Source organism: Papaver somniferum, chromosome 1 (genome assembly GCF_003573695.1).
Source record: "Papaver somniferum cultivar HN1 chromosome 1, ASM357369v1, whole genome shotgun sequence".
In the NCBI taxonomy this organism is placed as follows: Eukaryota; Viridiplantae; Streptophyta; class Magnoliopsida; order Ranunculales; family Papaveraceae; genus Papaver; species Papaver somniferum.
In genome coordinates, this window is record NC_039358.1 from 245751384 (window position 1) to 245769300 (window position 17917).

Genomic DNA, 17917 nt, shown 5'->3' on the forward strand with positions numbered 1-17917 from the left:
CCTAAGTCAAGAAATGCCTTATCCACTGAATAACTACCGATCACAAGATATATTGGGGCATCCAGGGTCTTTGTACTTAGGGGCTGTTTGGTTCAGAATGATCGAAATTACCTGACCATCTAAAAAGGCTTTCTTATTGACATTAAGCTGACGCTTTCGCGTACAAAGGTCCTTAAGGAACTTGGCATAAGCAGTAATTTGCCTAATTGCTTCTAATAAAGGAATATTGATGCTCACCTGCTTAAATATCTCCATTATCTCATTAAAGTTGGACTCCCTCTTAGTCGGAACTAAGAGCTGTGGGAATGGGGCTCTGGGAACAAAGTCAGGCTCAACATGACCCTCATTGGTCTCTTTAGAGACTCTATCAGTGTCTTCATTCTCTGGCTCAGATTGGTGAACTACAACATGGTCACTATCAGGCATGGCAACCTTGTTGTCAACTTTCTTTCCACTCCTAAGGATTGTGACAGCATTCACATGATTGTACGATTTCTCTCCTTTGGGGTTAGGATCAGTATGACTAGGGAACCTTCCATTTTCTCTCTCACTTATAAAATTAGCTATTTGTCCTACTTGAAGTTCTAATTTGGCAAGACTCTGGGAATTATTCTTCAACTCTTGCCTAGTTTCTTGTTGAAAGCTAAGGTGGTTTTTCGATAGCATGTCATGGTTCTTTGCTAACATAGTGAGAGCTTCTTCTAAGGTAGAGATCTTTTTCTCGGAAGTGTTCTGAAACTGGGTTTGATCTGAAGAGTTCTTAAAACTAAAACCTGGGGGAGGATGAGAATTACTAGACTGTCCTTAACTCTGGCCCTTAGACCAAGAGAAATTAGGATGGTTTCTCCAACCAGGATTGTAGGTTTCTGAGTACGGGTCAAACTTTTGATGATTTTTAAACCTAGAGTTGTTATAAATAGCATGGGCTTGTTCCTCACCAACCTGACCTTCCCAAAAAGAATTATTGGGTTCTATTCCACAACTAGAGACTTGAGAGACTCTATTACTATCATCAGGTTCCACAAGAGACCTATGTTTAGACTGATTCAATTCCAAAGCTTATAATTTTCTAGACAAAGCAGCAAACTTAACATCTGACCCAAAGCTTGTGTCTACCACATTGGTGCTATTTCTATTGACCAAGAGTCTTTTAGGGGGTTCAACACAAGATTCCCACTGTTGGGATTTTTCACCGTAGCTCCTAAAAAGGTAAAAGCATCATCAACATTTTTACTAGTGAACTCACCAGCGCACATAGACTCAACCATGGCTTTGGTCGAATAGTCTCAACCATCATAAATAATATGTACGAGTTTCATATTATAAAATCCATGGTGAGGACACTGAGATAGGAGATCATTGAATCTCTCTAAAAACCTATAAAGAGACTCTCCCTCTTGTTGCACACTAGCACTAATTTTATGCCTAACATCTGCAGTTTTATGCTTAGGGTAGAATTTCATATAAAAAGCAGCAATAAGTTCATGCCATGTTTCAATGGATTCAGACGGTAGGTTATTCAACCAGGTCTTGGCTTTATGTCTCAAGGAAAAGGGAAACATCTTAAGTTTCAAGACTTCATCAGTAAGGTATTTTATTCTAATTGTCCCACAGATTTCCTCAAAGTCCCTAATATGGAAATAAGGGTTCTCATCATCTTTTCCTAAGAATATAGGGATCATCTGAAAAATACTAGGTTTTATCATGAAATTAGTCGTAATGGCTGGTAATTTAATGCACGAAGCTCGGTTGGACCTAGTTTGGAACATGTAATCTTTCAAAGTTGCCATCGCTGGTAGTAGTTCTTTATTATTGATTGAAAACAAGAAATTGATTTCTTTCTTACACACTTAAAACAAGGCAGACCTGCATTTATACATGTCCTGACTAAGACAAGAGATGTTCTAACAGGACAGGTTGTGGACAACTCATACTCAGCCAATAAGGGTCATTTCTCACACACTCAGACACACGTGAGAACTCTATGAGACTCTCAGTACTATTAGCCCCCCCTCAAGCTGGAGGTTGTGACTAGAAATTACCTTCATCTTGTCTCTGAGTGTAGAAAACCTTGGTCCTGCCAGTCCCTTGGTGAGGATATCTCCAATTTGATCCCAAGTTGAAATATATGAGACCTGAATGTTTTTGTTCTGAACAAGTTCTCTGACAAAATGATAGTCAATGGCCAGATGTTTCATTTTACTATGAAAAACTGGATTAGATGACAGAAAAACCGCACTTTGATTGTCACAAGATATCAATGGTGGAGCAGGAAGCAAGAGATGAAGATCCTTGAGTAGCTGACAAACCCAAACAATTTCTGCTGTGGTATTGGCTAGAGACCTGTATTATAATTCAGTGGAACTTCTTGAGACACTACCTTGTCTTTTGCTAGACCAAGAAATTGGATTAGGACCAAAAAATATACAAAAACCTCCTGTAGATCTTCTTGTATCAATTGATTCTGCCCAGTCAGCATCACTAAAGCCATGTAATGTAAGAAGACCTTTGGAAAACAGTATACCATAATCTAGGGTGCCTTTGATGTATCTTAGAATTCTCTTAGTTGCAATAAAGTGTTGATCAGTAGGAGCTTGCATATAAAGACATACCTGATTCACAGCAAAACCAATTTTAGGCCTTGTCCAAGTAAGATATTGTAGAGCACCCATTAATGATTTGTATTTACTTGGATCTGCTAATGGAGTACCAGCTGAAGCAGTGAGTAAAGTAGAGAGTGAGACTGGTGTACTACAGGGTTTAGCACCAGTCATATTGAATTTCTCCAATAAGTCCAAGGCATACTTAGTTTGACTAAGAAAAAGGTTATCTGAATTTCTTTTCACCTGAAGACCAAGAAAATAATGAAGAGAGCCCAAGTGTTTGATAGGAAAGTATGTCTTAAGATGATTGATAAACTGAGAAATATACTCAGTTGAATTCTCAGTGATAATAATGTCATCTACATAGACCAGAAGAACTGTAATCCTTGAGCCAAACTTTTGAACAAATAAAGAAGCATCTGCTAATGAGGGTTTGAAGTCATGAGTAAGAAGAATTTGTAACAATTTGAAGTCATGAGTAGGAAGAATTGGTAACACTACTTATTTAGATAAGGTTCAATCATCTTCATACTATTATGATGATGAGGATAGTAGTAATGAAGAATTTGAAATATGTAGGCATAGTGATCAGGAATCTATTAATCCAATTGAGCTTTATAATTATTATATTATTTCTATTTCAAATCCAAATAATCTTTATGATTATTCACCTATTCAAAAGGACGAGGATTTGATTAGGGATACCACCGTTTTAGACGATGTAGTTTTTCCTTTTTACGAAGATGATAGTGGTTTTGAGGAACGGGTTTATTCTGAAAATGTTGTTTTAGAGTCTAGCGACTTAGAAACAATAATCCTAGACGAAGAAAATAGACCCGTAGAGATGAGTAAAGATGCATTACCCGATAATAACTTAGAAGAATCACTAGACCATTTCCAAGAATCTGATGATCTAGAAATTAGGGAGATTGTGACTAGTCTATCTAGAGACACTGAAAACTCTAAGTTTGGGGGTGATTATCACTTTCCTAGTGTCGTACCTTTAACTCTCAGAAAGTCCCCTCACTTAAGACTTGATATCTATTCCTCGACCATTTTACAAGATTACCTTCATACTCGTTTTCCCGAACCTAATGATGTCCATGAAGAAGTTCAGTTATTAGAAACCCATCCTCTGGTTGATGTGGTTTGCCCAGGCTATGATACCCAGATTGACTTTGTTTTCCCACCAAATAGTTTTCTTCCAACTATGGGAACGTTTCAAATGAGTCGAATATTAAGTTCTGAGACTAAGCCTAAGTACTTTAGGTTCATAGAATCGACACATTTTCCTAAGAATGACCACTACTCTCACTGTGGTCAACTATGTAAGTCATATCTGATTGACTTAGAGGATCCGCAATTATTTAGGTTATTACTTCGTGATTCTAAGTTCGTATTTGAGTTTTTCCAGACTCTAGGACCTAGTAATTTGGATCCAATCTATATGGAAATGCATCCAAGGAAAATATTTTATTTAGACCCTTTTATAGAACCTGAACCTGAACCACAGTTAGCGATAGTTATCAGGAAACTAGGTAAGGGCACGCTAGTCTTGTTCACTTTCTTGGTTTACTGCAATTTCCTTTGGTCAGCTCTATTTGGTTTTGAAGACCCACAATTATTCCGGCTACTGTTGTACGGTTCGAGTTGACTGATCCGTTCCTAAGTCTGGCTGAAGACTATAAACTTAGCACTTCTTGGGAGGTAACCCATTCTCATACAACACGGTAATATCTTTCCTTAACTCTTTTGCTTCAAATGGTAACAATTTCTTCTTGTTCATGCTTTTAGTTTCATCTTTAGAACATTGAGGACAATGTTAGATTTAAGTTTGGGGATGGGGAAGAAAATTTTTGTTAGCTTAAACTCCAGAGCCTAGAAATTTATGCTTACTAAGGTTTGCACTAACCAATCTAAGTGGATGAAAGCATTTTGGTTTTAGGAGTTGAGGAACCAATCTGACTAGATGGAAACATCTATAGAGTCTATTCATAAAAGCACAGAGTTCAGGTGTTAGAAAAAACATGGTAGTTTCGCCATATCCTCGTGATGGAAACATCAAAAGAATCCTGATCACTTCTTTTTGTTTTATTTTTACCATTGCTAGGGTGAAATAGAGTGACTGAGACACAAAAAAAAAAGAGAAAAAAAAGAAAAAAAGAAAGACCAGACCACCAGACCAACCGGAATAAATACAATAAAGTCGACCACTTGTACCCTTGTATATGCCGGCTGAGTTGACCTAGAGTTAGGATTATCGACCAATGGTTCCCTTGTATATGCCAGTGTGTTGATATTAGTCCAGACCAGTATCTCAGTCCATTAGGATAGGTTCACCTTAGTCAATATCATCCACGTTTTTCTCTACATCCATCTTTTTAATTTATCCATCTGATTGGTTGACTCTGGTTTATGATGTCCAGAAACTATCTGAGTAGAGCTCTGTCACTTTGTATGAGTTTTAATATGTTTGAGTGCAAACTCGTGTACATCAATTGGAATTTCGCATCAGGGTACTTCCTACAATAATCAATAAGTATGCCAACCAAGGAGGTTCTTTAGTGCTTTCCAAGGTTCTGCGTAGATAGCTAGGGTCTAGAGTAAAGGTTTTGTGGGTACACCTCTGGTAAACCCTCCCGAGTTTAACTCGGTCACTAGGGACACCTAGTGAGTTAGGATTTTATTTCGTAGTTTTGATTTGCTCGGGACTAGCAAATAATAAGTTTGGGGGTATTTGATAGACGCGTTTATGTGTATAATATATCTCAATTGTATATAGTGTTAGTGCTCGATTTTGTACTTATTTGGTTATTTTATTTATTTGTAGGTGTTTTTGTAAAAATAAGGTTTTGCGGCGAAATTGGCTAAAAAAATGGCATTTGGACCTCCGTAGATAGCATACCGGAAGTTCCCCAGAAGTGTACCGGAAATACCCCAGAAATACCCCGGAGGAACCCCGAAAAAGTGCGGAAAACATCCCAGAATAATTGCTAAAGGCACCCCTAATTTGGATAATGGGCACCCCATTTCAGGGCATGTACTGAAGGGACACCGGAAATGGATAGGGGGAGGTCATCTTCAAAGTTTCAAAACTGGATTTTGGTGGGAAAAGAACTCTGCAGAAGAACAGCTTTAGGGGTTCGAATTTGAGCGAGTTTTAAGGAGATTCAACATTGGATTTTCACTGGGCTGGACTTCCTAGACTATAAAAAGATCAGTATAAGCAATTTAACCCAACCAATTGGGCTGGAATGACCGGGAGAATGGATCAAAGTCCAAACAGGACAGTACCGTGCTGTTCACTTTCAAATATTTGTGAGAGATTTGTGAAAGACTTTTACGATAGATAACTATGCACCTAGTCTTGTTCAAGTCTTAAGAGAAGTTTGGAGCGTAATAACTGGCCAGAGGACGCGTACAAAGCAACAGAAAAGAGATTATATTCTCTCAACTGCTCGAGAAGAAAAAAAGAGAAATACTCTCGGATTTGCACGAGAATTTTGGTCCTGTTGGCTGTATAAAGCATTGCTTTGAGTCTTAGAGGGGTTAGAAAGTTTTAGGAGAGAGTTAGGAGGAGTTTAGAGCCGGAAACAAAGAAGTTACAGAGAATTTGTTGTTGCTGCTGTTGTTGCTCGAGGAGGAAGAAGAAGACGAAGAACAGACGCTTCTGAAGCGTCGTTCTTCAACAGTTCTTACAGCGAGAAATAGGTGTCGTTTTTCTACTGCAGTTCACTTGTGTCGATTATAAGCTGCACATACCATTGTAGCAGTGACGCTGTAACATTTATACAGCGTTGCAAACTTCTTTTTACACCATTTTCATCAATAAAAACACATTATTAAGCCATGGATACATCTTATGATTATGTTTTTGGGATGAGGAGCTAAACCCAATCCTCGGGGCGATGGAGGAAGCTGTTGTTTCGGTAAAAGTGATCTATCTTTATTTTAAATTAATTATAGCAATTCTATTATGATTTTTGCATTGAAATAAAAAGGATTATAGGATTTTGATTAGTTAGATGTATTTTCTCTTGATAGAATATGCTTACTTAATAGTTTTGATATTCTATGCTTGGATTAACATCTATTCTTTTGGAAATATACATGTCTAGGCAATACTATTAGAATCAATTTAAAGGTTGAGTTGCATAATTATTGTTTTACTAAATCACTAATATCGACCAATGGTGGAATCCTAAGCCCCAATACCTCTCGCCCACATTTTGTTAATATTGTGCATATAATTACTTATTTAAATCTAAAAAAAAAATATCTATCTTCACAAGTCTGAAAAGACCCCTTTTTACCACTATCACTACAATCACTTTTGAAAACCCATCAGTTAGCCATATGAGCACTTTCATATCAACCATATTCATCTTCACCTCAACTAGTTCCAATTACTTGAAAAGAACTAGTTAGAGAGTTGTTCAATTTCTTAGATCTTTTGAAAGACACAATTGAAACAAAATCGGTTTGATTCACTTGAATCAATTCATTAACATTATAGCCACGGTTTACAAAGATTGCATTCCTTATAATTTAAATGTTTAAGTTCATGAACTACCGGATTGATAAAGTATCCAGCTTAAGTTTGCGTACTGGTATGCGTACTTAAGCAACTGGATTTGAGTTGGTTTTGGTTTCCAAACTCAGCAGAAATTTTTTGGTAGAAAACTTCCGTCATTATGCGTACGGGAACGCATACTTAAGGTGACTAATTAAGATTTTGTTAATTCCCAAACTCAGCAGAAATTTTCGGGTGAAAACTTCCGCCAGTATGCGTACGGGTACGCATACTTAACCCGTCTCCTTCATCAATTTCGTATACACACATATGCATACACTTGGTTCCCGATTTATGGATTTATACACTAATGTGCGAACACACTATATATGCTTATATCCAAAGATGGTTACATAATCTCAACTCTTCATTTCAATCATTGAAGCATTCTTAAAGGATGTTATATAGTCGTTATTCACAAACTATTTTTCATCAAAGCGATTTTCAAGATATTGAAATGTCAACATGACTTTCATCACGAGTAAAGATGAACTTGGATAAAGCGAAAGCTTACCAACACATATTTCAAGAAATAGATAGGCGAGTTATACTCGGCTCGAAATAGCAAATGTGTATTATTGAAATTTATATACTTATAATACTTTTGTCTCAAGAGTAGGATATAGAGTAGATAGATTTTTGAGTTATAGATAAGTTCAAGTCTCCAAATACCTTTTAGTCGATGAAGTTCCACTGGTTCCTTGAGTAGTTCTTCGTCTTCATATGATGATCCCGGTGGAGTCTGGAGCTTTAACTACACTTAACTATCCTAGTCCGAGACTTACCTATAAGTAGACTAGAAATCAAGACATATAGTTTTGACAACTAAATTTGAAAAACAAGCTTGAGATAGCAAAGCTTGTGAGTTCGATCGAGCAATGCTCTAACAAAACCATCAAAATCAAAAGTTGGTTCAGAGGCTTAGCATATTAAAAAAAAAAGCACCACTAATTATTCACTTAATATATGCTAATGACCTTCTAATCACTTATAAATCATTTTCTCATAGTAATCTTCATCTCAAGAACCTGCGTCACTCATATGGCACTTCCGCGGGCCAAGTAATTAATACTTCCAAATATGTAATCATTCATCATCCGATATTGGACCAGATCAAGGTTAGAAATATTCAGCAATTCTTCGATATGCTTGCAACTTCAAAACCTCCAATATATTTAGGAGTCTAATGCAAACATGGAAGAGCATCAAACCATACCTTTGCACCACTCCTACAAAGATTAGCTCGAAAATCTAAAGGATGGATGGCAAAATGCCTAACCCATGCTGGAAAATTAGTACTCATTAAAACTTAACTAATCCCCGCCTCAAATCACCTTATGCAAACACAAAAATTATCTATAAATTTTCACAATCAAATAGATCGTATCACCAGAAATTTCTTTTGGGGACATGATTCGTTAGTCAAAAAGCTTCATCCTATTGGTTGGGACAAGGTAACAACACGAATATCTGAATGGGGATTAGGCATAAGAAAAAGCAGTGATCATAACAAGGCTCTTCTCATGAAAAGAATTTGGAGTTTACACGAACATCCCAACTCCATATGTGGAAGTCTTTTCAATGAAAAATATCTCGATCAACAACCAATTCTACAAGGAATTGATACCATACCATCTTCCTCCACCCCCAATGGATACAATTGGAATACCATGCAACAATTGATATTTCATGTTATTGGAAATGGGTTATCAACACCAATAGAAGCCAACTAGATTCCACATTCCCCAAACCTAGACCCAACTCAATGTTACCCGATTCAAAAGGCAGCTGATATCATCGATCCAGTCTCTCATAACTGGAACCAAGAAAAATTAAACACACTCCCCAATCTTGTAGCTCAAAAAATCATAAACATCCACCTCCCCCAAGATAGCCCACAAGACAAAATTATCTGGCCACATTCAAAATCCGGAAAATACACTACTTCCTCAGGATACAAATGTCGAACCCGTAATCAACCTATTCATACCCCTCCTACCCACCAAATTCCTTTGGACCTTATCGTGTCCACCAAAAATTCAGCTTTTCTCGTGGAAATCAATCAATGAAGGTCAACCAACCTTCTCTCCTTGATCACATTCATTTGACCAACTCAGATATTTTCCCCAAATGCAATAATGACCGGAATCAACATCTCACCTTCTAATTCACTGTCCAACGATAACTACATCTTGGAACACTTTACTTTCTCGACCATCAACCACAACAAATTCCAATAATACCCCTATTTTTGCTTTCGGCCTCATAGTCAAATTAAAGAAAAATTAAAAAGAGGAAATAAAGATGAAAGGAAGGAAGAAAAAAAGACACTTACTCATAGCCCATCGATCGACATAACCAAACCAGATAAAAACCAACAAAAAGTAGAGACTCAACTTTCGCCATCGTTAGAATAGCAATAAGAATCCAATACCGATGATTATAACTTGATAGGAGTTGTGTGCGTGAATTCCACAACCAGGTGACATCCATTTTATAGAATGAAAAATCGGTGACAACTTGTAATTATTTCTTGGCGCATGGCGCATGCGACAGATACATCCAATAACTATGGATTAGCACTAGTACTACATTACACGACGATAATAATGTTATTTAAATACACATGATGCACGCTCTCAAGATAATGTATGAAAAAAAAACAATACAGCTTAATAAAATTATCAACTTAAGAACAACCCTTATCATCATAGACATCAACTTTTCAAACCGTGATAGTCTAAAAACTGCTTCTGAAATCACTCAAGAGTAAGATAAATCTAACACTTGAAGAAGGTATCTGAAAAAAGAAAATACAAACAGAAAAAGATGAAATTTAACCAGAAAATGAAAACACCACAAAGAAGGAGGGAAAAAAAACACAGAGAAAATCGTAAGAGGAGTAGGAGAGTGTTTGGGAGGCGGTGACCGGCCGAGATCAACTCTCATAGAGCAGATCTAAGCCAACGGCAGTCTAGGGTTCTCTTGACTTTTTTATTTGAAGACGGAATTAGCTACAAGAGATTTGAGCAGGTCATTACTATTTTAGGAGCATTCTTTCTGAAGATTAAAAAAATATTAATGCTTGGAATTTAATTACGAGAAAAAACCATTCTTCCTTCAATTTAATCAGATTTTATTCATACTTGTATTTGTCATATTCTAGTAATCTTTCTCTTTTTCTTGTCGGATTTCTTGATATTGTACTTTTACGATATGTTCTAGTCACTTTGTTTTCTCTTATTTTCGATCTTAAACTCATTGTGACCTCAAATTTCCATTGATAAAAAGGTTTCTTGTAAAAAAATAAATAAACAAAACTGGTAGTAAAACACCAAGGTGACCAAATTTGGAGTACAAAAACTCCGTTTAAATGTTAGGATCCATTAAAACTCCATATTAAACAAACTTGATACAAAAGCCCCAATTTTAAAAAATTATTACAAAAACCTTAAATAAAATTGGTTTCATCAAATTCTATGATGAAACCAAATTTGGTTTCAACTTATTTTTGCCTATTTTTTTATCATGAAACCAATGATTTTTTATGATGAAACCAAATTTTGGTGGTACTGTTTCAGGTTAGTGGTGATGCTTTTTATGGTGATGGTAGTGCTAGTAGTTTTTGGTGGATGTGGTGTTGGTTACTAATAGTGGTAATTAGTGGTGGCGAAAAACACCCTTCGGGTTTTTGTGCTACTTTTGTTATTTTGGGTTTTTGTATTACTTTTATTTTGATGGGTTTTTTTTGTGGATGGATAGTGATACCCGAAAAATAAATAAATAAAATATAAATAAAAAATGTTAGCCCTGGAACAAGCAAAAATACATTATGACGAGCACCTGTTTCAGTACCTGCGACATTTAGTGACAGCAGATGGCGCAGGCTTTGGCCCTTTGCGATATCGTCTCGCCACTACCAATCAGGGACGGTGGTCTGGGGATATACACAATGTCAGATACGTCTAACTACTGCTACTTCGCATCCCAGATTCAAACTCAGGCTGTTCAGCGCTTAATCCTACATGCCAACACGTCAGATGGCCCTAGCCCCAGGTTCCAGCCGGCTATATATCACTTCACACAGGTTTGTGGCGCTTCAACTTCTTCACTTATGTTTGACAGTAGTGCCCCCCTTCCAATGCATTCACTGGCAGTAGTGTACTTCGACGCTGTGAAGAAATGGATACCCACCACGTTCAGCGTGACTGCCCGAGATAGTGTTCTGTGGCAAAGCAACCAACTGAAACACGCCCAAGATTATTTGCTCGCAATTCCAATCTTAACCAAACACTGGGACCAAGGCAGTTCCGGTGTGTGCTAAGCTATTGTTTAGGTATTCCCCTCTTCCCTGAAGGCATCGTTGTACTTGCTGCAATAGAAACATGGACATTTATGGCGACCATGCTTTACATTGTGCCAGTGAAGTCGGACTTAAATTTAGGCATGACCTAACTCGTGATATCTTTGTGGATATATGCTTTCGTGGTGGAGTCGCTGCAAGGAAAGAAGTATCACTTGGTTTTAGTACAGAGGGAATCGTACTTTGCTCCCTGCAGACTTGTTGGTGTACAATTGGGAAAATGGGAAAGATACCTGCTTTGACGTAACCGTGGTCTCTCCCTTCACAGGCGATATACGGTCCTTTGTCCCTGGTCAGGCTATTACTAAGGCTGTTCTTCGTAAATGCAGCAAATATTTGGCTACATGTGAATCACACGGATACGGTTTTGGCGTCCTCGCTTTCACCACGTTAGTTAGGAGAATTGGGCCCTGATACAGTGAGATTCTTGAAGCGACTCAAGAACTTCCTTGCAAACAATGATGCAGATTATGGTACAAGTAGATTTTTATTTCATTGAGTAGGCATAGCAATCCAAAAAGGTGTTGGTGCTTGGTTAGTGGCTCGGCTACCAACTAACTTGTCGTAAAAACTCTTATGTTTTTTCTTAATAAATGCCTCTGATGGCCTATTTCATAAAAAATGTTATATAAAAAAAAAGTCAAAAGTAACATATTTTGTCTTGTGGTTATAGGTGTATTGGCTGGACAAGTTAGTGGATCCCAAGCCTGATTCACTGTTTGATGCCTGCATCAACCTTGAAATGGTCCATCAGCTTCTAGAATTAGAGCTTCCATGTAGGAATGGCTGCACTGCATAATCTTCGGATATCAAAATCCGCACACCGTACACCAGCATTTCAAATTATGTACAACTGAAGAACAAAAACTGGACGTCGGGACTCGGCCAGTTAGATGATAGGGAAAACAGTACCTTTCAATCTAACTGGAGAAGATAATAAAATGGCGTGTCCGCTTGTAGTTGTAACATTCTACAAAATCATCTGTTTTGTTAAAAATTGACCACATCAGTCGAGTTATATTCATGAGGCAGTATCTTATTTGTATATACTGAAGTTGGAATAGTCACATATGGTCAGCTTCAACATTGGCAGCTTGCCTTTGTGTAACGGTAGAACTTGAGCTCTCGATACTGCTTGCAGATGATGAGAGTGTAGATTTTGAGCGCTTGTTACTACTCTCAGATCTTTCAGTTAGTGTTGATGACTCCGCAGGAAGTGCGTTTGTCATGGAATTTGACTGCTGGCTGTTGAAACTTTGAGAACCCAGCAGAGAACTGGATGGTGCTGGAGGCCCCATTTGTTGATGCACTTCTTCTCCTGCGGAAAATCGCTGCATAGTTTCCATCATGCTGGGAATAGACCTCGAGGCAACAGATAGTAATGCAGAGACCTGCAATTGCAACAACAATTGATGCTTTTAGCAGCTCGTATGTTTGGTTCAACGACGAGTAGAAAAACACGAAGAGAATTAACATCTGAAAGATCTTATACTCACCGGGTTATTGATAAACTCTCCAATATCTAGTTGCAGCCATAGAGCTTTTCCTACTAAATATACAACAAAGGAAAGAAGGAGGTAGAGAGGATTCCTGTTTCACCAGCACAAGGAAACAATGTTCATTACGAAAGAAACTAAAGTTCGGTTTTGAAAGAAACTAATATTCCAATTATGGTGGAAAAACCACAGGTGAATGAAAAATGGAATAAAGGATTACTTCAAAAGGAGCATGATTTCATTGAATCCAAGAATAAGCATCGCAAGAATTGCCCACGGAGGAGGTATCCAGTTGTTACTACTACGCCTATGAGCTTCCTGAAGAAAATAAATTTAGCATAATAAGATAGGTCAATAAAAATGCTGCAAAAAGTAATGTGCCTATAACGTAGACAAGTCAATCAAATGTACCTGTGCAGAAACAGCCTGAGCAACTATGTATTCCGTCTCTGTTTTGAACTGTCTCCATAATGACTTACATTGGACTGGTGTGAGAAGTGTATCCTTTTCTGGAATCTGATCCACATTAACATCAATAATAAGAATAGATGTTGGCGACAAATATTTACTGATAGCAGTAACTACTAATTAAACAGTAGCTGACCTCATCCCAAGAGCTTGTAGCAAGTGGGTCGACGGGAGTGACTTTTCCATCTATAAGAGAAGAATAGAGTAGATTCTCGATTCTATCTGGTTTCTCATCCAAGCGAATCGCAGAAATCACAGATAAAAGCTTGAGGGACTGCAGCACAATGATGACAGGATTTAGTCACACACCCACAAGTATCCTAAACAAGACAGTTTCTGGTGTTAAAGATTACCGCGGTCAAGGCATTCATCGTTATTTTTCTAATGTTTTCCTTTCCGGTCCAAACCCTTGGAATCGAATCCTTGTCATGACTAAAGAGATTTGAGAACCTGAATTTGTTTCGAAAGAGTTGTAATGTTATATATGTAGAGAAAAGAGGAAATGGAAGTTCCAGAGAGTTACAATGGTTACCTATCCTTCATATGAATCAAAACCTTTCCAGCTTCTTCTCTTGCTTTTTTCTCCACCACGTTATTTGCAAAATCCCGTAGATTCTGAACCATTTTATCAAATGTTTCTTGGTCTAACTCGAAACCATTAAGAGCAGTGGTAAGCTTAGATAGAGCAATCCCCGTCTCACGTTGAACAAGATTTCTTATTAGCGCCCAGGTGTCGCCTCCAGCAGATTCAAACAGATATTCTACTGGTTCAGCAAGTGCTTTCGTAAGTTGATTCTGCAAGTTAAAAACATAATTCCGTTAAATCTAACTATTATTTTAGTTATTCATGGCAACTAACTAAAATCAAGAAAACAAAACTCATCAAGGAAACAATCGATAAACCTCATAGCTGGTAATCAATTCTGAGAACTTTGCACTGCGAACAGATACTGCTTGTTCTTCAATATCACGGCGTAGCTTCACACTGACTTTCGAAGCATCCCAGTCTGCTTGCTTTACATAAGCATCTAGAAGAACATAAATCAATAGATGAATAGATAGACAAATAAGCCCATTGGATTTAGATTGTAACGGTTTATTTATTTTTTCCCGGGATTTTACTAAAGAAAGGCTGAATAGCTAAATCAAATGATATACAAGACCTCTGGAAAGCTAACAGATTTAAGCTTTACCTGCACACCCTTGATCAAACTCGAGCATAGAAGACTCAACACAACTGCGGACAGAGGCAGCAAATCCTTCTCCCCTTTTGAGTGACTGTTCTAGTGCTTTGCCAAAATTATCAACACATTTGGCTCGTAGATGTCCCAACAGAGTCAGGTAAGCAGGGTGCACAAACTGCAGAACAGAGCAAGCAAAATGACGGGTAGGTGAGTAGATTTTTTATTTTTTGATCGATTAGGGTATGTGAGAAGAACTAACTGACGCATATCAAGTGCAGAATCTGAAAACAATGAGAAAACTAGGATATTCAAAATCTGCAAGGTCTATGCTTACATGCAATGCCTTCGATTCCATATCCTGTCGCTTTGAGTTCCTTACACTTTCGTCAAAGTAGATGGCCTCCGAATCATATCTGCAGAGAAAAACATAATTAAGCAAGAAATCAAATAACGACCAACCCAAAGTGATTAAGAGGCAAAACATATAAATCTGACAATGCAATCACGTATGGCCTTACTGGGAAAGATATGTATCTAAGATGGAGCTGAGTTTTTTTCCAAAGCCTGACACAATGCCAGCTTGAACCGCTTCATCCAGTCCCAACCAACCCTGGTCACATCAATAAAATTGGACCATGTACAGAACAATCATTTGAAGTATCCCTATAACAATCTAGGAATTTGAAAGTGTAGCTGGATAGATACCTCATCTGAGGTCAAGTGACTGAGATTTTCATTGGCAATCTCTTCACATCGAAAAGTTGCAACCATTACCTAAACAGAAAAAAAAGAAAAATATAATACAGAATTTAAAACCAAAAATAAACAAAAAATTTGATTCCCTGCAGAACAGTTTAAAGACCTTATGAGCAGGAAGGTCAAGGTCCTTATTGTCTCGGATAACTTTCCATATCTGCTGTGCACTAAAACTAAATCCTGAAGCAGGGACAACACCCCGTCTATCACCAGCAAGCCCTCCGGGAGCAATAGAGTGGATGAATCTCTTTCTTAACTGCTCAACCTGTATAAACAAAGAAGATGACTTGAAAGCCTTGGGTGATGCAAATGGGAAGGTCGGGACAATAATTTGTTCAGAGCATATTATCAAGTACCTGTTCTTTGAACTGCTCCTCCTTTTCCTCATAACTAGATAATGCCGTGACCTCCAACTTTAGTCAAAGAGAGCGATTATGAGCCAATTTACACAAAACTTATTTTTTCCATAAATCCAGACATATAAGAGCAATAGGTTTCTGATATTGTAAGATTTCAAGGTTTAACATGAAACTCACATTAAAAAACTCACTAAGAAGAGTATCCTTATGCGCCTCGGGCTTGGGAACACCATCCCATATCTGCAGAAATCATAAAAGGCTTGGTCATACACCATACATATCAGTGATGATAGACCTTTAAGAGCAATGTCAAACAGTACAGGAAAAGATACCTTCTGAATATCCTCTCTTAAAACAGGTTCCAAATGCTCCATTGGAGTCTACAAGGACAATGTCAAGCAGTATCAGTTTTCCAAACAAACCATGATGTGTCCACATGGAAAGTGCAACAATTACTGCTCGAGAAAAATACCTTTGTTTTATCACGAATGACTAGTAGCAAAGTCGTTTTGCGAGGACTAAACAAACGCATCATAACCTACACAAAACCGAAAGCCAATTGTTAACACTGGCTAATCTGTGTGAACCCCACATAAATCTTCTAATCACATCGTGTAAATCCTACTTGTAGATAAAATCCTGGCTGAGGTTGAGATAGAGGTACCTGAAAAACTGTTTTTAGAAGAGGTTTGTTGGCAGCTTGCTCTCTACCGATATCATGACACCACCTGAAAGAACCAATTATAATAGTCAACGTCAATCCGTGAAACCAATTCGACTAGATGGAGCAACTAGAGGACTACATTCCCGAAGCATAACTTGCAACTCACATGTTAATCAGTACAATGTCTGAAATCGCCAAAGCAAAAAGAGCACTTTGCTTCTCAAATGCTGTATCATCCTGATTTTAACAAGCAGTGGGATAGAATCAGCATAAAAACTTGTCAACAATGATCCTATAAGGCTTTAATTAAAGAAAAAGAAACGGAATACAAATGTGATACATCACCTCCCCTCTTTCTCTTCCATCAGTACCCTCCAAATCCATGGCAATCGTGCAAGGCTCAATACCTACACACTTTGCTATCCAAATTCCCTTGGTAGTTTGACTCCTGCATTCCATCAAAATTTTCTAATCATGTTCAATTCCATTGGAACAACAAGAAACCAATCAATTTACTCATACAAATCTTTTGTCGATAACTTGAGGTGCCTTATTGGCACATCCGGACACAAATTTTTTACTTGTGGTATCCTAGTATTAAGTAATTCGAGCTTGTGTATGCAGGATATCAACTTACAGGCTATGCATTCATCAGTGTTTTGTTTATGAAACATTTTAATTGAAGAATGAAGGAATAGGAAAACGAACACCGTAACACCAATATGGCATAAATTATGCAATTCATGCACAATTTACCTTCCTTTAAAAGCATCCATCTCCTTGAAATTGGTACGGAATAAATAGTTCAACAATGTACTCTTCCCTGGTAAAATCATCCAGAAATCAATGGGCATAACATTCATAAAAGAAGTACATCATAATCATACACAACAAGCTCAGAATCTATCTAATAACGTCGACAATTGAAAAGATTGATACATATACATTGGAGTAAGGCGAAATTGTGCAAATTCTGAGTGAATTGAGGCAGAATGAGTAACGTACCACTGCTTTGAGGACCCATGATGGCAACAACCGCATAAGAAAGACCACATTCAGAAACCTTAGCAGTTTTCATGAAATTCTCAAGTCCTGTCGCATTGAATTCTCCATCTCCATCAATTAGTTGTGTTGAACAACATTCTTCCTCGTTATCTCCTTCTTCACCGCCCATACCTCTTTACAGATAATCCTGATCTAAAAATCACACAAAACCAAACAACAATATTAATAAGATCACAAAAACTTTGATTTAATGAACCAAAATATGTCGAGAAATACGAATACCTGATGCAGGAATTTAATTCTTCAGAGAGATGTTCGATTGATTTTAAATATGAAAACTGAATTTTGATTTTAGGGGAGCTGAGGGTTTCAAATCGGAATGACGCACTTGGCTTGCATGGTTACGTGACACTCACACTCAAGACTTTGCACTTATATTTTCCTTC

At 37.6% G+C, this 17917-nt stretch overlaps 1 protein-coding gene across 1 annotated transcript; it reads right to left on the reverse strand.

Annotated features, from left to right (window-relative positions):
* Positions 1–12496: 12496 nt before the first annotated feature.
* On the reverse strand, positions 12497–17863 carry LOC113323764 (protein ROOT HAIR DEFECTIVE 3-like). The gene is made up of 23 exons (XM_026572110.1): positions 17754–17863; positions 17472–17663; positions 17223–17289; positions 16812–16914; positions 16633–16703; positions 16467–16530; positions 16275–16340; positions 16135–16182; positions 15980–16042; positions 15800–15856; positions 15550–15708; positions 15393–15461; positions 15206–15297; positions 15022–15100; positions 14697–14862; positions 14407–14531; positions 14036–14298; positions 13857–13953; positions 13640–13777; positions 13447–13551; positions 13256–13353; positions 13036–13129; positions 12497–12930 (listed from the first exon to the last, which is right to left on the reverse strand). Exons 2-23 carry the CDS (start codon positions 17638–17640, stop codon positions 12604–12606), a joined length of 2520 nt encoding a protein of 839 aa, XP_026427895.1. The 5' UTR covers positions 17641–17663; positions 17754–17863; the 3' UTR covers positions 12497–12603.
* Between the last annotated feature and the right edge of the window lie 54 nt (positions 17864–17917).

Coding starts and splice junctions, on each gene's coding strand:
- LOC113323764 (XM_026572110.1), bottom strand. CDS start 17,640: ATGGGCGGTGAAGAAGGAGATAACGAGGAAGAATGTTGTTCAACACAA. Junction 16,704..16,811: donor ATGGAAGAGAAAGAGGGGAG/GTGATGTATCAC, acceptor TGTTAAAATCAG/GATGATACAGCATTTGAGAA. Junction 13,954..14,035: donor TTGATTCATATGAAGGATAG/GTAACCATTGTA, acceptor AAACAAATTCAG/GTTCTCAAATCTCTTTAGTC.